This window comes from Bufo bufo, chromosome 10 (assembly GCF_905171765.1).
Source record: "Bufo bufo chromosome 10, aBufBuf1.1, whole genome shotgun sequence".
NCBI lineage: Eukaryota > Metazoa > Chordata > Amphibia > Anura > Bufonidae > Bufo > Bufo bufo.
In genome coordinates, this window is record NC_053398.1 from 37,227,919 (window position 1) to 37,252,614 (window position 24,696).

The 24,696-nt window shown below is 47.4% G+C and overlaps 1 protein-coding gene across 1 annotated transcript in view; it reads right to left on the reverse strand.

The window, feature by feature from the left end:
- The window catches only part of LOC120980648 (toll interacting protein), a 66,662-nt gene extending 43,144 nt beyond the window's left edge, over positions 1-23,518 (reverse strand). The window contains exon 1 of the mRNA XM_040409876.1: positions 23,403-23,518. Within this exon, the coding sequence (XP_040265810.1) occupies positions 23,403-23,435 (33 nt within the window). The 5' untranslated portion in view covers positions 23,436-23,518. The remainder of the gene's footprint in view (positions 1-23,402) is intronic.
- Positions 23,519-24,696: the final 1,178 nt, after the last annotated feature.

The following is a 24,696-nucleotide window of genomic DNA, read 5'->3' on the forward strand; positions in this document are numbered from 1 at the left end:
ACACCCCTGTCTGTATGTGGCCATTCCGCAAATTAGAGAACGAGTCACACGGATCCGTGGTTTGTGGACATGTGCATGCGCCCTAAGTGAGATTCGGTGATATCCATAAAGCTGCGTGGAGCCGCAGCACGCATACTCCACCGCACCTCCATTCATGACTCATGTACTCATAGACGGGATCCCAGTGATCTAACATTTACCACCTATTCTGTGGGCTCTCCTCTTTTAAAGGGAACCTCTCAGGTCCCTTATACCGCCCTCTCCGAGGACAGCGTGGTATACAGGCCAGCTGATTTCGGCAGTTAGTCATTTAGGATAACATGAAGCGGTTTTTCAGAACTCACAAGGTAAAGCTCATGGAGCATGGCCGGCAAGGAGTCCAGTGTAAAGAAGGAGTCTAATGTATTCATGATATGGGAGCTTACCTCTGCCCTCTAGCTGCTGATTGACATGTGCACAGTAATATGGAGAGGCTAAATGAATACATCAGACACTTTGCTTCAGTGCTAGTTGCACACTGCAGCCTGTAATTCCTTAAAAGGGGTTGTCCCATGAAAAATATTCTACAGTTTTCAAACCAGCACCTGGATCTGAATACTTTTGTAATTGCATGTAATTAAAAATTTAGCATAGCCACTGAGTTACTCAATAAAATGCATCTGTATGGCGCCACCTGCTGTTTGTTCTTTTCCTTATTTCTTTGACCTGCTCACTGTGATGGTTGCACATGCTCAGTTTCATTCTTTAAATGCCTCCTGAGCTGTGATAGGGAGAGCTGAGACACGCCCCCTGAGCTGTGATAGGGAGAGCCGAGACACGCCCCCTGAGCTGCAGCAGAAAAGACACGCCCCTGAGCTGCCAGCTTGAAATAAACCTAGCAGAGCAATGAATGCGGAGATCTCTGGATCCATGTGAGGTACAGGGCTGGTTCTAGCTTTATTAGAGATTGTCCTGTACTGTATGATGTCTGATTTTGATTTTTTACATAAGTCGTGGGATGACCCCTTTAAGTGAATAGTCCTGATCTTCATATGGAACGCCTTAGTCTACAAAATGGCTGCTTCTACTGTATACGTGCTGGGATACGCTACAATCAGCTCCCATCCTTATGTTCGGTGTAACAAAGCAATGGGTGTGCCACCAGCCGCTCGGATCTTATTATTATAGGAGTCTAGAGGCAGAGCTCTGTGCTTCAAAGTGACGTATAAATGGCATGTCACTGCAAATTGTGCATTTTACAGTCTGCTAAATGAGATAATTTCCCCTCCGAATCTGCGGGTGACAAACACCATAATTATGACACAATCCGCCGGAATTGGTTAATGTAACTAAGCAGCCGTACGGGGATCATTACCGAGGGAGCGTGCAATTTTTTTCCTTTCCTAATTTACCTAATCAGGGTAGAAAAAGGAACAAAAGAAAAAAAAAGATCAGTTTACATTAGATCACTAATTGGGGCAGTTCCCATAGACAACACCTCACAGCACAGCGAGAAGAGAGGGCGAGACCTTCTTAGGCCTCATGCACACAAACGTATTTTCTTTCCATGTCCATTCCGTCTTTTTTGCGGACTGTATATGGAACCATTTATTTCAATGAGTCCGCAAAAAAAAAAAAAAACGGAAGTTACTCCGCGTGCATCCCGTTTCCGTATGGCCGTATTTCTGTTCCGGAAAATAAATAAATATAACATGTCCTATTATTGTCCGCATTACGGACAAGGATAGGACCACTTTATTAGGGGCCAGCTGTTCTGCTCCGCAAAATACGGAATGCACACGGACGTCATCCTTATTTTTGGCGGATCAGTTTTATGCAGACCGCAAAGTTCATACGGTCATTTGCATGAGGCCTTAAAGGGGTTTTCCAAGTGTATCCACAGAATATGTTATCAGTATCTGATCGGTGGGCGTCCGACACCCGGGACCCAAGCAGGTGTGGGGTACCCGAGATCATTGAAAGTGACAGAGGTGTTCACTTCACAGATGAAGTGATGCAGGAGATGATGAAGGGTTTGGGTGTAGCATCCACAAAGCAGCGGTAGACACTAAAGTTATACTACTTTCACACTTGCGCCTGGTGCGGATCCGTCATGGATCTGCACACATGGATCCGCACCGAAAATACAACCGCATGCATCCGTTTGTATTAATCTTTAACATAGCCAAGACGGATCCGTCTTGAACACCATTGAAAGTCAATGGGGGACGGATCCTTTTCTATTGTGCCAGATTGCGTCATAGAAAACGGATCCGTCCACATTGACTTACATTGTGTGTCAGAACGGATCCATTTGGCTCAGTTTCGTCAGACGGACACCAAGCAGCGTTTTGGTGTCCGGCTCCGAAGCGGAATGGAGATCGAACGGAGGCAAACGGATGCATTCTGAGCGGATCCTTTTCCATTCAGAATGCATTAGGGCAAAACTGATCAGTTTTGGACCGCGTGTGAGATCCCTGAAACGATCTCACAAACGGAAAGCCAAAACACCAGTGTGAAAGTAGCCTTAAAGATTCAAAAAGCCATGGCATAGACTGGTAAGCCATGGACAGAGTGCCTGCTGGTAGCCCTCTTTTCAGTAAGGTATACCCCTAACGGTAAGACAGGCCTCAGTCCCTATAAGGTCCTTTCTGGGTCAGGCCCTAGGACAGGATTGCATTTCCCAGATGCAACATGGTCGTCTGACAGGTTATGTGATCAGTTTGCACAAGCATTTGAATAAAATACACACTTGAGTTTTTGCTTCACTTCCAGATCTTGATAAAGTACCAGGAACCCCCCCCCCCCCCCCACTTGTGTCTGGAGATTGGGCGGTGGTGAAAAACCTAATTATTTACCGGTACCGGTAGGCTTCTGACAAGGGCTCAAAGGGAGCATTTATCAGTCCTGATAGAACTAAATTCAGGTCCCAGGGAGAAACAGTAGGTCTTAGGAATGGTCTTAACCCGTCTGCCACATAACCCATGGGTGATCCGCAATTTGTTCATCAAATACAGCGCTTAACGCCAATATGTGTATCCTCAATGTATTTGGACATAATCCCTTCTCAAATCCTGACTGCAGGAATCCTAAAACTGCTTGAACCGAGAACTTCTGGGAAGAGATTCTGGCTTCAACACACCAGTTACAGAAGCACCTCCAAACTTTAGCGTAAATTCTGGAAGTCACTTCTTTCCTGCTGGCCGTCATGGTGTTGATAATGGCATCTGATAAACCCCTAGACCTCAATATCACCCTTTCGGGTTCCATGCTGCCAGATGTAACCTTTCTACTTTGGGATGACAGATAGGACCCTGTGACAATAGATTTAGTTTCCAAGGAAGAATCCATGGGCTCTGAACTAACAGGGTCTTCAGCAAGGGGAACCATGTTTTTTTTTTTTTGTAACAGAGGAGCTATCAGAATAACATGTGCCTTGTCTAGCCAGATCTTTTTTAGAACTCTGGGAATTAGTTGAAGAGGGGGAAAGTTGAAAATCCCACTTATGTGACAGTGCATCCACACCTATGTTCCCATCGAAGAGGTTCAGGGGAAAAAAATATTTTTAATTTTACGTTGAGTTCCCCGTAATTCTGTGATTTGGAGAAAAACATGTTTTTCTAGGCTCCATTCTGTCAATTTTAACCCCTTAGGGACCCATGACGTATCGGTACGGCATGGTTTCCGAGTCCTTAAGGACCCATGACGTACCGGGACGTCATATGTTGTTCCGATCACCGCCGCCCGGCGATCGGAACAAGGTGCCTGCTCAAATCATTGAGCAGGCACCTCGGCTAAATGCGCGATCGCCGCAATTCAGACCTGCGGTTTGCGGCTTTTATCCGGTGCGGTGGCTGTGGTGCCATCGGGTCCCCATGCGGCTGTAGGGGAGACCCGATGGCATGGAAGGCAGCGCGATGCCTAAGGAAGGCATCGCGCTGCCTTCCGGTGAAGACCCTGTGAGATCCAGCCCCCTGGATCTCACAGCCCGGAAGCTGTATGAGTAATACACACTGTATTACTCATACAGCCAATGCATTCCAATACAGAAGTATTGGAATGCATTGTAAAGGATTAGACCCCCAAAAGTTCAAGTCCCAAAGTGGGACAAAAAAGAAAGTGAAAAAAAAAGTTGAAAAAATAACGTTTTCCTCCAAAAAAATTAAAAGTTTCAAGTAAGGCTAAAAACGTCATTTTCCCCAAATAAAGTAAAAAATATATATATAAAAAAAAAAAGTATACATATTAGGCATCGCCGCGTCCGTATCGACCGGCTCTTTAAAAAAATATCACATGACCTAACCCCTCAGATGAACACCGTAAAAAATAAAAACTGTGCTAAATAAACCATTTTTTGTCACCTTACATCACAAAAAGTGTAATAGCAAGTGATCAAAAAGTCATATGCACCCCAAAATAGTGCCAATAAAATCGTCATCTCATCCCGCAAAAATCATACCTTACCCAAGGTAATCGCCCAAAAACTGATAAAATTATGGCTCTCAGACTATGGAAACACTAAAACATGATTTTTTTTGCTTCAAAAAAGAAATCATTGTGTAAAACTTACATTAAAAAAAGTATACATATTAGGTATCGACGCATCCGTGACAACGTGGTCTATAAAAATATCACATGATCTAACCTGTCAGATGAATGTTGTAAATAACAAAAAATAAAAACGGTGCCAAAACAGCTATTTCTTGTTATCTTGCCTCACAAAAAGTGTAATATAGAGCAACCAAAAATCATATGTACCCTAAACTAGTAGCAACAATACTGTCACCCTATCCCGTAGTTTCTAAAATGGGGCCACTTTTTTGGAGTTTCTACTCTAGGGGTGCATCAGGGGGGCTTCAAATGGCACATGGTGTCAAAAAAACCAGTCCAGCAAAATCTGCCTTCCAAAAACCGTATGGCGTTCCTTTCCTTCTGCGCCCTGCTGTGTGCCCGTATAGGAGTTTACGACCACATATGGGGTGTTTCTGTAAACTACAAAATCAGGGCCATAAATATTGAGTTTGGATTGGCTGTTAACCCTTGCTTTGATTCTGGAAAAAAATTATTAAAATGGAAAATCTGCCCAAAAAGTGAAATTTTGAAATTGTATCTCTATTTTCCATTCATTCTTGTGGAACACCTAAAGGGTTAACAAAGTTTATAAAATCAGTTTTGAATACCTTGAGGGGTGTAGTTTATAGAATGGGGTCATTTTTGGGTGGTTTCTATTATGTAAGCCTCGCAAAGTGACTTCAGACCTGAACTGGTCCCTATAAATTGTGTTTTTGCTTCTAAACTTCTAAGCCTTGTAACATCCCCAAAAAATAAATCATTCCCAAAATGATCCAAAACATGAAGTAGACATATGGGGAATGTAAAGTAATAACTATTTTTGGAGGTATTACTATGTATTATAGAAGTAGAGAAATTGAAACTTGGAAATTCTTTACACATTTTTGGTAAATTTGGTATTTTTTTTATAAATAAAAAAGATTTTTTTTTACTTCATTTTACCAGTGTCATGAAGTACAATATGTGACGAAAAAAAAATCTTAGAATGGCCTGGGTAAGTCAAAGCGTTTTAAAGTTATCAGCACTTAAAGTGACACTGGTCAGATTTGCAAAAAATGGCCAAGTCCTTAAGGCGAAATAGGGCTGAGTCCTTAAGGGGTTAAAGAAGTTCTGCTTAAGAAATCCGCCTTTGTGTTTAGGAATCCTTTTAGCTGACAGGGATCTTAAGTGAACTTCCGCCCAAGAAAATATTTTTTCTGTTAACTGGCTCAGAGCTAGGCTTCTTGTTCCTCCTTGATGATTTAGGTAGGCAACTACTGTTGTGTTGTCCGTCCTTTCCTTTTATGTAATGAGACCATGCCTTTATCGCGTCCCAGATAGCCGTCAACTCCCTCTGATTTGAAGAGAGGGATCTCTGACTGTCGAACCATTTGCCTTGGAAAGAGATGAGGGCAGTGCGCTCCCCATCCCCAAAGGCTTGCAATAAATCAAATGTTCGGGATTCCATGGAACCCCTCTCATCAGATGTTCTGTAATTTTCCACCACTGCGGGGACTGATTTACTAGTAAGGGAATTTGAACTTCCCCCTCTAATGGACTACTGACTTCTGTCCAAACACCCTAATATCCACCGTTGTAGAATCAGTGTGGACCTGTGCCCATTTTACTGCCGGGATGCACGAAGTCAAAGAACCCAGTAGCCTCCTTGATTGTACGTACAGATTGATTTTGAAGTTTCACGACCTTTTCGCTTATCCCCATCACCTTCTGGGTTGTAAGAAATGTTTCTTGACGAGTAGAATCTAGACGGACCCCTAAAAATGTTAAATTCTGAGATGGGCAAGGATTTGATTTTTTTCCAGTTTATTAACCGGCCTGTCTGATAAAGGGTCTGACAAGTTATGAACAGATTGTTCTCCAGTGTCTGTTCTGAGTCGCCTACAATTAACAGATCGTCCAAGAAGGGAATAATTAGGATGTTTCGCCTTCTTAAATGAGCCACCAGCTCTAGCATTACTTTGGTAAACACTCTCGGGGCGGAGGCGATACCAAAGGGAAGTACTTGGAGCTGGAAATGATGTAGTTTTTTTCCCCAAAAAAACTGCTATGCAGAGAAATTTCTGAGATTTCTTGCATACCGGAATATGGTAATATAATATGCATCTTTTAGATCTATTGATGCCAAAAAATCTCCTTCTTTCAACAGATTTATTGTGGATCTTATGGTCTCCATTTTGAATCTGTCCTATTTTAGGAACCTGTTTAGGCTTTTTAAGTTTATTATTAGTCTGAATTTTCCATCCGTCGTCGAATAATAGCCCTTTCTTTGTTGTGAGAAAGGAAGCAGGATAATGGCCCTTTAAGCCAATAGATTCCGAATACCCTCTTCCATTTTTTCTTGTAAGAAGACCGATCTCTGACCTGGAGTTACTCTGAAGACGTTTAAGGGAGGAGGAAGACGAAAGGTAATATCGTAACTTTTTGCAATAATATTTAATACCCTAAGGATTTACCGTGATGTTTTCCCATTCTCTTATGAAAAACTTCAGTCTTCCTCCCACCTGAACCCTGGCGTCGTTGTTTGGAAGATTCTGTGTTTTTTGGGGTAAACAGGAAGCCTCTGTTTCCAGTCTTCTGATTTTTTCCTTTGGACCAATTTGTTTCCCTAGTGGCTTTTTGCCTGAAAGGAACCCCCTTTTTTAATTCTTCGAAAGGAAAATTCTTTTATTTGTATCCTTAGGGAAGGACTTTTATGAGTGCGAGGCCTTCTCTAAAACAGTTTCTAAATCTTGGCCAAACACCAGTTTTCCATGAAACGGTAAACTACATAATTTCATCTTGGAACTGATATCACCAGCCCAAGATTTCAACCAAAGAGCTCTCCTAGCCACTACTGCTAGTCCAGTGGCTTTTGCTGTCATTCTGACTGACTCCGCTGTAGAGGCGGGTGCGGCACCTGAGGGGTTAACTGCCGCTAATCGCAGCTCCCGCCTCTACCGGGATTTGTATTAAAGAGGACCTTTCATTTGGCAAACAATTCTGAACTAAGTATCATGATATGTACAGCCGCTCCAGCCTCCCGCTATGTCCTCCAGGTATCTTCGGGGACTTGTTTATACTGGGCGCAGACTGCCCTTGTTCTCCTGGGCGTCTCCTTCTCCCAGGCTGTAGCGCTGGCCGAGAGTTTTTTTTTCTCCCAGGCTGTGAGCTCTGCGCTGCGATTGGCCAGCGCTACAGCCTAGGAGAAGGAGACGCCCAAGAGAACAAGGGCAGACTCCGCCTACTATAACCAAGTCCCCGAAGATACCGGAGAACGGAGTGACGCTCAGGGATAATAGTAATTGCAGTGAGATCCCTGGGCGCCGCGCTACATATCATGATACTTAGTTCAGCATTTTTTGCCAGATGAAAAGGTCCTCTTTAAACATTTACTTTCATTGGTGGCACAGTGCGCCCACCCCTCTCTCCTCATTGGTGGCACAGTGCGCCCACCCCTCTCTCCTCATTGGTGGCAGCAGCGGCACAGGGGGCGGAGGGAGAGACTGCTTCCTTCTCCCCTGTGCTGCTGAGGAGAACACGGAGCGCACTGAGAGCAGCGCGCTCCTTGTTCTCTGATACTATATAGCGAAGCCTAGTATCGAAAAAAGGCAAATCCTGGTATCGAGGTCGATACCAGGCAAAAGTATCTATTGGGTATTGAAAATTCGATACTCAATACAACCCTACCTCAAACCCTGGTTTGATGGTCCATTCCGAGTGTTGTAGACCACAAGCACATCAGTGAATCTCAAAGGAAAGCCTAATTAGATCTACGCCAGTCATTGCAAGAAAGTGTCGAGTCTGGAGACCTGAAAGGATGGTGTTTCTTGTTCCCCCTTGTGTGACTGCTGACTCAAAGAATATGGATATCAAATGAGATCGTACAAATAGGTTTTTGGGCTATGAGAAAGTTGTGTAAAAGAAAGAACAAAGCTGTTACAGTCCGATACTTCCAGCCCAATGACCCATGGATAGTATTGCCCAAAGATTCTCAGTATTAATAGTTTTTATGTTCACAATAATCGAGAAGTTGAAGACTAAAACCGAACTAAGCATCCACCACTCAACATCGCCCCCATATATTCTGTATTAAGGATAGGTGAGAATCTGACTTCCCATTGTATACGTCCATTACGAGGGAGTCTATCCAGTAGAGATAGGTTGTCTCTAAAGTGGTAAAACAACCAACAGGTACAATGGGACACATTGCAGAACCTACTTAGATTAGGGACAGCTTTAGGCCAATTGAAATGGCTTCAAAGGGGGACTGATAGAGATGTGAATATCATTCTTGATTAAGTAAGATGGCCCCCATATCCTCCAGGTCTCAGCTAACGTCTTAGGGTCCATTCACACGTCCATAGTGCATTGCGGATCCGCAATACACCCCCATAGAAATGCCTATTCTTGGCCGCAATTGCGGACAAGAATAGGACATGCTCTATTTTTTTTCCGGAGCTGCGGACCGGAAGATCGGGCTCCGGAATTGCAGATGCAGAGGGCACATAGTGTGCTCTCCGCATCCCTTCAGTCACCATAGAGAATGAACGGGTCCGCACCCGTTCCACACAATTGCGGAACGGGTGCAAACAACACTTACAGACATGTGAATGGAGCCTTATTCACTCAAGTTCCAAGAGGACCTTCCTCCCTGATGTGTCATATATGACGTATGCTGTACTACTGTTAGCGTGAAGCCATTACAATATGGCGCTTGCACTTAGATGTTTACCTATCACAGTTAGTAAAACAATGCAGACTGCGCAGACGCCAAGAGTTATCTCTTTTCTTATTTTTGTATTCTAGCCAATGGAACAATGCCACGAATAATGCAAGTGAATAAGAGCAGAGCATGTATGCATGCTGGGAGTTGTGGTTGCCCAACCCCTGTAAGGGTCATCACTTCAGACATGTCTTAGTAACTCTACATTGTTCCTCTGTTAGCCCTTTTAGAAATGCTGATCGGTGGGGGTCCGACACCTGGCACCCCTGCAGATCAGCTGTTTGAGAAGGCACTGGCGCTCGAAGTAGCGCCGCAGCCTGTTCTCAGCTCACCAAGCACAGCGCAGCCCCATTCACTTCAATGGGGCTGAACTGCGGCTAGGCCAAGTGACCGATGAACGTGACGTCACGCGGCCTAGGCTAAGCTGCAAGGCCGGTGCCTTCTCAGCTGTAAATTGACAACTGTGTGTTACCAACCCCCCCCCCCCCCCCCCCAGGTGTCCCTACAATCTGACACTGTCCAATCAGTGCTGACATTAACAGACGGTGCAGCAACACATCCCATTGACAAGAGGAACTGCAAAACCAAGATGTTAATGCATTCAAACAAATCTAAGAGGAATAATAGAGGAACAGCACAAGGCAGAGTGCTAAGAAAACAGGAATCAGGATTGTTATTTCCGGAGACAGACATGTCAGGAGAGATGACAGCTCCTCTTTAATATTCTGCTCAATGTGACTCTCACAAAGCTCTTCCCTGTTTGTTAAACATAATTAACTTCCAGGAGGAAAATCTCTTAATCCTCGGGTACATTATAGTAAATGGAGTCGATGATGCCTCCGTCAGCCATAAACGGTGCTGAATGCTTTATTTCGGAGGCGCAGCATCACTTATACCCCATTACGAAGCAGCGCTTCTACATCCTTTTTTATAGGCATGTCATTCAGCATCATAATAATAATGCATCGTTTCCAGATCCAATTACTACAGGGATTTTCTGTGGTGTTTAATTAGGATATGCCAAGTATATTTAACAGGGGCCAACTGCAGGGGTGTGGATATAGAGGGTCTCGGGGAGCACAATACTGATGACCTATCATCAGATCAGTGGCGATCAGACTCCCACCAGCCCCGCCCACCAGCGGTTTATAGAGACCTGGTCGCTTAGGTCTCTTCACAGCGCCGTACATTGTATAGTGGCCGTGCTTGGTATCACACTCAACCCCATTCACTTAAATGGGACGGAGCTGCTCTTAGGCCATGTGACCGATGAACGTGACGTCACTGGCCTAGGAAGAGGTCACAGCGCTATGGTCTCCTCAAATGGCTGATCCTGGGGGGGGGGGGGGTGTTGGGAGTCAGACCTCCACCGATCACATACTGATGACCTATCTTGAGGATAGGTCAACAATCTAGGGCGCGCTCCATGTTCTCTGATGCTAGGCTGCGCAGTAGGGCAGCCTCGTATCGATAAATGTCAAATCCCGGTATCGTATCGATACCAGGACAAAAGTATCGATTGGGTATCAATATTTCGATAACCCCAACAACTCTAATTTAAAAGGAGTTGTGCAAGAATAGTGGGTTTTGGCAAAGCTCCCCACTTGGCCAGACCTGTAAAGGGAAGATGACTTTCCTGCTCCTTCTCCTCCAGACCTGATGTGCTCTGCTGGGCTCCTTCAATGTCAACGTCCGGATTGACATCACTTGCCATGGCGGAGACCGGATCCCCTTACGTCATGTGACCATTTACCCTGACGTAAGACGAGTCGGTCTCCGTCAAATCGGATGCCGACATTGAGGGAGCCCAGTGGAGCATCTCAGGCCTGGAGGAGAAGGAGCTTGCGCTGGGAAGCGGAATGCCGAGACCCCCACAGATAGCTAGAACGAGGAGAGAGAAGTGCTCAGCTAATTTCAGAAGTTCTATAGTGGTCAATGGAGAGCAAACTGCGCAAGCTCAGCAACCTCTCCGTTCATCATATGGGACTGCCGGAAATAGATGAGCCAGGGGTCGGCTATTAAGGGGTCCGCACACTCTACCTTCTTCCTGGACACAGGAGTGGATCCCACAGGTGGGAGCCGCATTTGACATCTGTGTCATATCCTAGCGATAGGCCAGAAATGTTTATATGGGACAACCCCTTTAAATGTGCTGTCCACTTTTTTTATTGATGACCTATCCCCAGGATAGGTCATCAATATCTGATCGGTGGGGGTCCGACAACCGGCATCCCCGCTGATCAGCTAGTTGAAGAAAAGGCCATGTTCTGTGCGAGCGCTGCCTTCCCTTCACTGTCGACATCGCAGCGGTGAGCAGGAAGCCGTCCCATTCACTTCTATAGTATACACATGAATAGGAAGGAGCCGTCCCATAGAAGTGAACAGGGCGGCCTGTAATTACATCTGCTCACCGCAGCAATGTAGACAGCGAGCAGGGGAAGAATGAAGGGAAGGCTGCCCTTACAGGAGTGTGGCCTTCTCTTCAACCAGCTGATGGGCAGAGGTGCCGGGTGGCGATCTGATATTGATGACCTATCGTGACTGAGGACAGGTAATCAATATAAAAAATTTAAAAAAAGCAGACAACCCCCTTTAAATCTGGTTTTCACATCAGTCTTGATCTCATTCGCACTGGAATGTACCAAATTTACTAAGAGGGAGATGAGAATGAGACTTGGGGCTCATTCAGACGGCCGTATGAATGATTCTGCATCCGTTACCGCAATTTCGCGGAATGGGTGCGGACCCATTCATTTCAACGGGGCCGCGAAAGATGTGTACAGCACAGCACACCGTGTGCTGTCCGCATCTGTGGTTCCATTCCGCGGCTCAGCAGAGAAGATAGAACATGTCCTATTCTCCTCCGCAATCAGACAAGAATAGGCATTTTCTATTATGGTTGCGGCCATGTGCAGTCCGCAAATTACGGAACGCACAGGGCCGGTATCCGTGTTTTGTGGATCCGCAAAGCACTACGGCCGTCTAAATGGGCTCTTAGGCCTCTTGCACACGACCGTATGGCTTTTTCAGTATTTTGCGGAACCATTGAAATGAATAGTTCTGTATACGGCCCGTATATGGAACGCAAAAAACGTTAGTGTGAACGAGCCCCTAGGGTCCATTCACATGTTCGTATGTGTTTTGCGGATCCGCAAAACACAGACACCTGCAATGTGCGTTACGCATTTTGTGGACCGCACATCGCCGGCACTCTCATAGAAAATGCCTTTTCTTGTCCGCAATTGCGGACAAGAATAGGATATGTTCTATTTTTTGGCGGAACGAAAGTGCGGATCCGCAAATGCGGATTCGGACAGAACATTCTGGCCCCATTTAAAATGAATGGGTCTGCACCTGTTCTGCAAAATTGCGGAACGGATGCAGACCCATTTTGCAGACGTGTGAAAGGACCCTTAGAGATAAAATTACTGCCTTGGTGCCATATGACTGGTCCCTGGCCCTCAGTGCACCAGAAAGTCAATTCTACGACATCTATGAGTTCATGGTGTAAATCAAAGGAGATCTGCTGGGGTTCAAGAGGCCTAAACCCCCATCCCCAACAGTGGCGAGTGTGGTGTAAAACCCCCAAAAAGTCGCACCAGGTTCTGATCCAAGTGCTGAGACCCCCACCCATGTCTAACAGAACGTGCTCAGAGTGCTGGAGACGGACTCAACACAAGTCTACAAGTCCGTCTCCAGTAGTGAGGAGACTTCAGTGCTTCTCTTTGTTTTAGGAATCTGTGGGGGTCTCAGCACTCGGACCCCCGATGGTCAGAACCTTTTTTTAAACTACACAAACACTTTCAGCCTTCAACGGCGCTTTCACACGTGCCAAACTGCACCGGCTTCTTGCCACAAGGCCAGAGCCACGTGTGTTTTACCGCAATTTGCTATAGATTTACAATGTGGATTTCGGTCACTCGTCTCCTGCAGGTGAAATAAGAAGAAGAAAACGCTCCAAGAGGAATACAACGTGATGTGGTGAACCCTCTAGGCATAGAATCCACCTGATCAGACTGCAGGGCAATCAATGCTGAAGACCTCAAGGCCCCCCGCACCGCTATCCTTACTCCCTGATTAAAATTCACTTTCATTTCCAATTTTATTGGAAACATATATTGGATTCTTTGCCATGTAATTATACGATTGACGCCCCCTATGACATTGCCGTCCCTGACCTCGCCTGACCTGTGTGACCCACTGAACAAGCCCATGCAAACGCTGACCAGGTTTGGCCAAAAACAGTAATGAAGGGGCGAGATTTTGGAACAATTTATTAAACTATATCATCTATAGAAGGTGTGAGAACATGACCTGATCGCGCCACCTCTTGACTCCACGACCAGGGAGTAGAATGTGGCGTCAAATAGGTTGCGCCGAGCACTCACAGCCCACACTAAGGGCTCATGCACACCACCGTGTGCCCCCCCCCGCATTCCACATCACGGACCCATTCACTTGAACAGGTCCGCAATTACGGAGATACGGAACGGAGGCATGGATTGGAACCCCACGGAGTGCTTCTGTGGCGTTTCTGGCAGTGCCTCCGCACCACAAAAAAGTAGCGCATGCACTGCTTTTTTGCGGTGCAGACTGTCGGATGCGAATCGCGGACCCCAAGTGAATGGGTCTGCAATCCACATGCGGCTGCTCCACGGTCTGTGCCCGTGCATTGCGGACGGCAATTTGCGGTCCGCAGCACGGGCACAGAGCCCTAACATTGATGTATTTTACATTGCTCCTAGGCTGGTCCGGTCAGTGTCACCCGAGGTTGTTTAGTCCGGGAAAACACGCTCCATGCGACGGCTCCAGACCGAACACTGCTGCTCAGACTGACCTCACAGCATCTCGACCGTTGTTTTGCGATCCGTTTTTCCGTATCTGGAGGTTTTTATTTCTCTGATTTAAGTCCTCTTCCGTTATTGCGCAAAACATAACCGTACAGTTTCCGTATTTGATCAGTTTTTTGCGGATCGTATACAGAAACAGTAACTTATTAATCACCAAACACATGAGCAATATGGGCTGGGCATAGCATTTCTACAGTATGGATCCGCAAAATACAGGTGACATACGGATGTGTTCCGCGTGCGTTCCGTATTTTTTGCGGACCCATTGACTTGAATGGGGCCTCGGACCGTGATTTGCGGACAATAATAGGACATGCACTACTTTTTTGCGGACAAACGGAATGCACACGGAGTAACTTCTGTATTTCTACAGCCCCATTGAACGGACGCGGAAAGAAAATACGTTCATGTGCACGAGCCCTTATAATGATTTAAGATGCAGCGAGTTCCAACCTGATCTCGAGTACAGAACCTGCATTCAGGCAGGAAATCACAGCGTCACAAGTCATTAAGATGCTGGGAGTTCGGTCAGAGGAGTGGCGTTCGGACCGGAAAAAAAGCCGTCTCATGGAGCGCGTTTTCCCGGACTAAACACGCTTCTGTGAAGTTAACTTTAGTGTAAATCTGCTGAACACTTCTCTATAGAGGCCCAATACAGTTTGACAGGTGGCACAGAGACATTTTTACCAAAAACGATGATTTCCGATTAGTTCCACACACAGAGAAAAAAAAAAAAAAAACAGTATTAGTTTATGCATAAAGCGTCTGTCACACGTCAGTGATTCGCATACATGCGCTGTCCGTGTTCTCCACAGCCACTAACGTATCCATTGACTTAAATGTGTGTATTTAATCACAGAAGCACGATCACGGATCCCTCACACACTGTATAGTCTATGGGTCCATGAAAACCACGGACAACATATGGAGGACACCCTTGTTTGGTCTGGGGTTTTCACGTATCGTTGCTAGAAGACGCTCTGAAAACTCATGGTCAGCATAGCAGTGAAACGTGTAGGACACGTGGACTGAAAAGCGCCAATGAGACACGGGCCCCGCGCCGTTATGGACAGGCCATGAACCCGTGAGTGAGGCCTTAGATTAGGTTAGGGAACTTTCACACTTGCGGCAGAGGATTCAGTCGCTGGAACTGCCTGCCGGACCCGGCAATCCTGACGCCAACGGATGGCATTTGTCAGACGGATCCAGATGCGGATCCGTCTGACAAATGCATTGAAATACCGGATCTGTCTCTCCGGTGTCATCCGGAAAAAACGGATCCGGTATTATTATTTTTTGCATTTTTAAAGGTCTGCGCATGCACCAACCAGAAGACCGGATCTGTTTTCCCGGAACACTTAATGCCGGATCCAGCACTTGTACACTTCAATGTAAATTAATGCCGGATCCGACGTGTGTTCAGGATTTGTGGCCGGAGAGAGAACTGCAGCGTGCTGCGGTATTTTCTCCGTCCAAAAAACGTAAGAGGGACTGAACTGATGCATCCTGAACGGAATGCTCTCCATTCAGAATGCATTAGGAAAACAAAAACACTAGTGTGAAAGTACCTTTAGGGATTGTAGCTATGAATTGCAGTACTGCATATCTACACAAGTATGGACGGCTGGCGCACTCCGGCGGTTTTCACCTTCCTTTAACACACGCAGCGCTGAATGTAGACGCGTGCGGTATGTGTGAACTCCCCACATCTTACAGGTTTTTGCAGAGTACATATTTCTTGTAAAGGTTCTGCCTGAGTAAGTCTCCTAACTGACGCAAAGTTGCGTGAAGGTGACTGTATGTGTATTTTTATACACGGTATGCTCTGTGCTTTCTCAAAAAAAATAAAAAAAAAATGTAGATTTTGGGGTAAGCACTATATATTTTTAGCACAGCCAAATATTGCATGCCTTTGTTGCAGTACAATTTTTTGTTAAAGGGATTATCCAGGAAAAGATATTTATCCTCAGGATAGGTCATCAGTATCAGATCCGACCAGTCGGGGGGGTGACACCACCGATCAGCTGTCAGAAGCAGCTTCTTCCTAGGCCAGTGACCTCACTGTACATCGCTCACGTGGCATAGGTGCAGAGCCGCAATACCAAGCACTGCCACTATACGATGTATGGCGCTGTCCCTGAAAATCTGCATCGTTGACCAGAGCTCTGGTGAGCGCAGCGGCGTCCTGAAACAGCTGATCGGCACGGATGTGATAATGATGATCCATCCTGAGGATAGGTCATCATTATCAATTCCTGGCTAACCCCTTTTATTTAAATACAAATTAACTTGTCCTATTATTCGTACATTGTACGCGAGGCCTCTTTCACACGTCCGCGATGACGTCCGTGACAAGACAGTCAGAGTTTCATTTGTGACAATATCCATGAAGGGTCCGTGTGTCCGTTTTTTGCCCTCCGTGCGTTGTCCGTATTCCATGTGCACTGCGAGGCTGAAGAAGGGATCTCCACAGCTTCTGCTTCCAATAGTCAGTGAAAACCACTGACAGAACAAGGACGTCATCCACGTGGTCACTGGTTTCCATGGACTTCAATGACCATTTCTGGACTGCGTCACGGATTATAGCAGAGCGAGTTTCCATTTTCTCCCCCTCCGCCCCACACGGATGTGTGAATAAAGGCATGAATGCCTCGTACACACCGCCGTATTTCGGGTCTGCATCCAATCCGCATTGTCTGAGGTTTGCACGCGGGGGCATTCATTTCTATGGGGTCACAAAATATGCCATTAGTGTGTTGTCCACATCCCTGCAGCGGTTCCAAAAATTATAGAACATGTCCTATTCTTGGACATTTTGCAGACCAGAACAGGCATTTCTATAATGGGGACCGTGGGGAGCACACGGCCGGTATCCGTATTTTGCAGACTGCAAAACAGCAACAGTCGTGTGCATGAGGCCGTGTGTTGTCTGTGGAGAACATGGAAAACATACATCTGCGATTTACTTTGTGTAGGAAGGCGCAAGGGTCCGTCATTGACGGAAGGTATGCGTCACCGAGATTCCTGGCCTCAGTGAGGTAAGAGCCGGTAATTTCATGCGTCAGTGGCAGCTAGCGCTGGCTGACATGGTTTTGCCATTTATTATAGCTGTAAAGCCGATCCGGGCCGGCTCTTACTGGGAGCAGCCAAAGTGCAGGGTGGGTGGCTGTTCCCCACGTTCTAGGCCGGGTCTTGGTTTGGGCTATAAAACAGAGGCAGCACTGTCAGGCGGGAGGGATTTACTCCTCTCTGACAGTCTCTCTGTTAGGACCTGAGTAAAGGCCTGCTACCTTGTTGGCATGACGCAGGTGGTTTCGGCTATGTCCAAGGACTTCTGTATTGCTGCATGGTGTGAACAAACACCAGACTCAAGGTGACAGTTTTCCTTGAAACAGACTTTTTGTTTTGCTTAGGCCTCATGCACATGGCTGTACCGTTTTTTGCAGTCCGCAAACCGCGGATCCGCAAAAGACGGAAGCAGTCTGTGTTGCCTTCCGCAATTTGCGGAACAGAATGGGCGCCGGCAATATAAATGCTTATTCTTGTCCGCAAAGCGCGGACAAGAATAGGAGATGTTATATTTTTTTTAAGGGGCCGCGGAACGAAGCCACGGATGCAGACAGCACACGGAGTGCTGTCCGCATCTTTTGCGGCCCCATTGAAGTGAATGGGTCCGCATCAGAGCCGCCAAACGACGGCTCGGGTACAGACCCAAACAACGGCTGTGTGCATGAGGCCTTATCCGGATGTGTGAATAAACACCGAACTGTTTAAGTTAAAGCCGTTGTCGTTGCCTCTACACTGTGTCCGCTAGCCTGTCTACCAGAGCAAATCCCCACATTTGGTACAAGGTGCCTAATGTATTGTGATTGTCCATATTGCCTCCTCTGCTGGCTTCATTCATTTCTCCATCACATTATACACGGCTCGTTTTCTAGGGGTTAGGCCCCTTTCACACGGGCGAGTATTCCGCGTGGGTGCAATGCGTGATGTGAACGCATTGCACCCCCACTGAATCCGGACCCATTCATTTCTATGGGGCTGTGCACACGAGCGGTGATTTTCACGCATCACTTGTGCGTTGTGTGAAAATCGCAGCATGATCTACACTGCTCAAAAAAATAAAGGGAACACAAAAAGAACACATACTAGATCTGAGTTAATTAAATATTCTTCTGAAATACTTTGTTCTTTACATAGTTGAATGTGCTGACAACAAAATCACACAAAAATAAAAAAATGGAAATCAAATTTTTCAACCCATGGAGGTCTGGATTTGGAGTCACACTCAAAATTAAAGTGGAAAAACACACTACAGGCTGATCCAACTTTGATGTAATGTCCTTAAAACAAGTCAAAATGAGGCTCAGTAGTGTGTGTGGCCTCCACGTGCCTGTATGACCTCCCTACAACGCCTGTGCATGCTCCTGATGAGGTGGCGGGCGGTCTCCTGAGGGATCTCCTCCCAGACCTGGACTAAAGCATCTGCCAACTCCTGGACAGTCTGTGGTGCAACGTGACGTTGGTGGATAGAGCGAGACATGATGTCCCAGATGTGCTCAATTGGATTCAGGTCTGGGGAACGGGCGCGCCAGTCCATAGCATCAATGCCTTCGTCTTGCAGGAACTGCTGACACACTCCAGCCACATGAGGTCTAGCATTGTCTTGCATTAGGAGGAACCCAGGGCCAACCGCACCAGCATATGGTCTCACAAGGGGTCTGAGGATCTCATCTTGGGACCTAATGGCAGTCAGGCTACCTCTGGCGAGCACATGGAGAGCTGTGCGGCCCTCCAAAGAAATGCCACCCCACACCATTACTGACCCAATGCCAAACCGGTCATGCTGGAGGATGTTGCAGGCAGCAGAACATTCTCCACGGCGTCTCCAGACTCTGTCACGTCTGTCACATGTGCTCAGTGTGAACCTGCTTTCATCTGTGAAGAGCACAGGGCGCCAGTGGCGAATTTGCCAATCTTGGTGTTCTCTGGCAAATGCCAAACGTCCTGCACGGTGTTGGGCTGTAAGCACAATCCCCACCTGTGGACATCGGGCCCTCATGGAGTCTGTTTCTGACCGTTTGAGCAGACACATGCACATTTGTGGCCTGCTGGAGGTCATTTTGCAGGGCTCTGGCAGTGCTCCTCCTGTTCCTCCTTGCACAAAGGCGGAGGTAGCGGTCCTGCTGCTGGGTTGTTGCCCTCCTACGGCCTCCTCCATGTCTCCCGATGTACTGGCCTGTCTTCTGGTAGCGCCTCCATGCTCTGGACACTACGCTGACAGACACAGCAAACCTTCTTGCCACAGCTCGCATTGATGTGCCATCCTGGATAAGCTGCACTACCTGAGCCACTTGTGTGGGTTGTAGACTCCGTCTAATGCTACCACTAGAGTGAAAGCACCGCCAGCATTCAAAAGTGACCAAAACATCAGCCAGGAACCATAGGAACTGAGAAGTGGTCTGTGGTCACCACCTGCAGAACCACTCCTTTATTGGGGGTGTCTTGCTAATTGCCTATAATTTCCACCTGTTGTCTATCCCATTTGCACAACAGCATGTGAAATTGATTGTCACTCAGTGTTGCTTCCTAAGTGGACAGTTTGATTTCACAGAAGTGTGATTGACTTGGAGTTACATTGTGTTGTTTAAGTGTTCCCTTTATTTTTTTGAGCAGTGTATATTGTGCGTTTTTCACGCAACGCAGGCCCCATAGAAGTGAATGGGGCTGCGTGAAAATCCCAAGCAAGTGCGGATGCGGTGCGATTTTCACGCACGGTTGCTAGGTGACGATCGGGATGGAGACCCGATCATTATTATTTTCCCTTATAACATGGTTATAAGGGAAAATAATAGCATTCTGAATACAGAATGCATAGTACAATAGCGCTGGAGGGGTTATAAAAAATTTAACTCACCTTAGTCCACTTGCTCGCGCAGCCCGGCTTCTCTTCTGTCTTCTTCTTTGCTGTGTGCAGGAAAAGGACCTGTGGTGACGTCACTCCGGTCATCACATGATCTTTTACCATGGTGATGGATCATGTGATGACCGGAGTGATGTCACCACAGGTCCTTTTCCTGCACACAGCTAAGATGAAGACAGAAGAGATGCCGGGCTGCGCGAGCAAGTGGATTAAGGTGAGTTAAATTTTTTATAACCCCTCCAGCGCTATTGTACTATGCATTCTGTATTCAGAATGCTATTATTTTCCCTTATAACCATGTTATAAGGGAAAATAATACAATCTACAGAATACCTAACCCAAACCCGAACTTCTGTGAAGAAGTTCGGGTACCAAACATGCCGATTTTTCTCACGCGCGTGCAAAACGCATTACAATGTTTTGCACTCGCGTGGAAAAATCGTGCATGTTTCCGCAACGCACCCGCACCTTTTCACGCAACGCCTGTGTGAAACCAGCCTTATGACCACTGCTGCAGCGCAGATACGAGGTGGCCGGGACGGGAGCTGCTGCACACGGGTGCCTATGCGCACTCCCACAGTCCCTGCCACCAGAGAGGCCGGCACTTTTTCCTATAGTGTTCAAGCACGACCACTGCTGCTGGATTACAGGGTGGTCGTAACCCCTGGATGCAAGCAGTGTATAATGTGTTGGAAAAATGAATCCAGCCAGCAAAGGAAGCAATATGGACAATCACAATACATTAGTAAGTGCCTGGTATTAACTTTCTCTACATGATAAATGCCATTTGCTTTAAGGTTTGGGGCTGCACTGTTTTCAAGTAAACTTTTGTTTTTGGTCTATTCATTTCTGGCAATTTTATGAAGACACGTGCTTATAGGAATCCAAAGAATGTATGGACTCTGCACTTGGATGCAGACCCATTCACTTCAATGTGTCTGCAAATACGGAGATGCGGAACGAAACACTACGGAAGTGCTTCCTGGGGTTCCGTTCCGTGCCTCCGCACCGCAAAAAGAGAGAACATGCTCTATCTTTTTACGGAACAGAGGGATCACGGACCCATTCAAGTGAATCGGTCCACGATCCCCATACGGCTGCCCCACGGACGGTGCATTGCGGGCCACAATTTGCGGTTCACAGCACGGGCTTCACACGTTTGGGTGAACGAGCCCCAATAATAATGTTGTGCGATCCGGTCAGACCTCGCACTGACACCTGCTCCTCGCTCGTGTGTGCCTGACCTTAGGCCTCTTTCATACGTCCATGACAAGCTGGTCAGGGTTTAGTCAGTGAAGAGGTCTGAGAAGGGTCCATTCTTGAGCATCTCCTACCGATGGTCATGTGAAAAAACACATAAATGCATACGTCCTTCGAGAACACGGATGGCACACGTTCATGACTCACGGACACGTATAAGAGGCCTCTTTCATGAGAGCGATACGGATTGCATTGGGATCTGTGCAGTTTGAATGCAAGTTAAATCCGTTTTTTGTTTTTTTTCTGAAAATGCGCTCAGCGTTTCCGTTTTTCTGTCCAGGTTGTATCCACACTGCATGCGAAAAACTGAAGAATGACAATGTACATCTCCTAGCAACCATAAGTGAAAAACACATTGGGGGGAGATTTATCAAAACGGGTGTAAAGGAAAACGGGCTTAGTTCCCATAGCAACCAATCAGATTCCACCTTTCATTTTCCAAAGGAGCTCTGAAAAATAAAAAGCTGGAATCTGATTGGTTGCTGTGGGGAACCAAGCCATTTTTCCTTCGCACCTGTATCCGGATGACTTCCGTTTTTCACGCCAGCCCCACTCACTTCTATGGAGCCAGAGCTGTGCGAATGCTGAACAATATTGAACAGGCTGAGATTTTTCCTGAACGCAGAGCTGATGCGTGAAAAACGTCCAGCACTCATGTGTACAGACCCCTGGAAATGAACGGATCAGGATTCAGTCCGCATAGTATGCGCTCACTACACGCATCGCAAGCGGACGGAAGACTCGTTCGTGGAGGTCTTAGTCTTACAGAGGAGATCCGAGCCCCACGGCCTTTCCGGCTGTCAATGTAAAAGCAGAAGGGAATTGCCCGTCATGTGATGGTCGTCAGGCAATCACAAGGCAAGTATTCGTCCTCGCCGGCGGCTCTAGAGCATGGCCACGAGACATAGGGTGCCCCCTCCCATTACTCTAGGTTGTACCGTCACCATGTTCATTCATTCTTTGGCGATGGGGCGCTAATATTAACCCTCTGAGATACCGCACGCATCTCATGTCTACTGTATCTGCCTGACGGTATATATTCACACTAAGCAGATCTCCTGCTCCACGTTGTGGGGGCCCAGCCGTGGATTTAGGTCATCAGGATGTGGCGTCGCTTTATAACGAGCGGTGGTCCGACCTCTAGGACGCCCAACGATCCGGAGAACGAAGGCGCTCAAGAGCGGCCGACATGTAGTCCGCCCCTTGTACTAGATGCAAAGCAGACGTAGCACTGTGGACCCTTCATTCTCAGGATCTGTGGGGGCTGCAGGGGTCAAATCCAGGGGCGTAGTTAAAGGGGCTGTCTGGGTTCAGAGCTTACGTCACCAGCACTGATAGGCGGGATTTAGTGCTGCCCTAGCCAGTAAAATGGCAAGGGCAGCGCTAACGCACGCCCATCAGAGCCGGTGACGTTACCGAACACAATGCCGGGCGGAAAAGAGCCCATGCCCTGTGCGATCTAGCGAAGGGCAAGGGAGCGCATCAGAGGATGTCGGGGGGGCTGCCCGGGTGAAAATGGAGGTATGTCCGGGTTCTGCTCTGAACCTGGACAACCCCTTTAAAGGCTCTTGGGCCCTGGCACAAGAATTCAGCTTGGGGCCCCCTTCCCTCAATGCTTTGTGGCCGGGGCAGGAAAGCACACTGCCTTGGTGCTGCCTGAGGCAAAAATTGAAATGGCAGCCCCCAATGTCAAATTCTTGACCCAACCCCTTCCCTCCAGCCAGAGGTGTAACGACCAGCATGCACTTTCTACAATACCAGGGTCTACTTATGCGGCACAAGGGTCTTTGGACCCCCTCAGGCTCCTGGGCCCGGTAGAGACTGCTACCTCTGCACCCCTGATCAGATCCCCTCCCCCAGCCCCTCCACAAGAGGGGAATCAGTGGCCCCTGCTAACAGCTGCTCAGCAAGGACCCCCTGCCAGGGCCCAGGGACCACCCAGGTGACACTCATCACTCGCCTCACTTTCTGATGGTCATTTCTATAGTTACCTTTCTCAGAGGCGCTGTAGAACTACAAATACCAGCATGACCACCATTGGCTGTAATGGAAAGCATGCTGGGATTTGTAGTTCCATAGCAGCTGCTCTCCCCCAGGCTGTCACATCCCCTCTTACCGGCCCTCGCTGCGTGCTGACACTGGTCGCCATGGTTTTCGGGCGGCTCCTGTCCCCACTTTGCTCTCCTGCTCTCTCTCGGACACTTCCTGTTATGCCTGCGCCGTCTGACACACGGTCACATGATCCGGCGTGGTGCGCATGCGTGGAGCCCAGCAACAACTTTATGTGCTCGGACAACTGCGCCTCTGCTGACAGCGGGAGGAGGGCACAGAGGGCACAGAGGGGATGGCAGCCTCAGGAGATACCAGATAGGGACGGGTATCTGTGCTACACCGTGGGCAAAGTTATCCGAGGCCACAGTGACTGCCAGAGTACCCCCATAACATTGCCCGCCACAATGCCACCATAAAAGTGCTGCCATAGTACTACATAACAGTACCTGCCACAGCACCCCAATAATAGTGGCAACCATATGTGCCACAATACCACCATAACTGTGCCGTCATAGTACCCCTATAACAGTACCCGCCAGAGTGCTCTCATAACAGGGCCGCCATAGTAACCCCATAACAGGGCCGCCATACTACCCTCATAACAGTGCGCACCACAGTACCCTTATAACAGTGCGCACCACAGTACCCTTATAACAGTACCCACCACAGTACCCTTATAACAGTGCGCACCACAGTACCCTTATAACAGTGCGCACCACAGTACCCTTATAACAGTGCGCACCACAGTACCCTTATAACAGTGCCCACCACAGTACCCCCATAACAGTGCCCACCACAGTACCCCCATAACAGTGCCACCATACTACCCCCATAACAGTGCCACCATACTACCCCCATAACAGTGCCCACCACAGTACCCTCATAACAGTGCCGCCATAGTACCCCCATAACATCAGGCTGATCACATTTTGCATGGTATGTGGCAGAGCATTGTATAAACGAAAGCCATAACCCAAGTGTGAACAGGGAGTAACAGAGTCAGCCGCTGTGCTGTTTTAACCCCTTCAGGACTAAGACCGTTTTTGGGGCAACATTTTAGTTTTTTCCCACCCCGCCTTACAAGAGCCGTAGCTTTATTCCATCACACAACTGGATTGCAGGACAAGTCCTCGTGGTTGGATGGCGCCATTTAATGTTCTAAATAACGTATAGAGAAACTGGAATAGAAACAACACAATCCGGCCGCGGTATTTCGGGCTCCAGGCGCCTTTCATCCCTGCTTCTAAATTCATAGAAATATACAGCCATATCTCTCCACAGACGACCGCTGGAAAAGAAATTGTTGGGGGCGCCACAGGCCACGTGTCACGTATATCTGGGGCTGCAGGGGACTATGA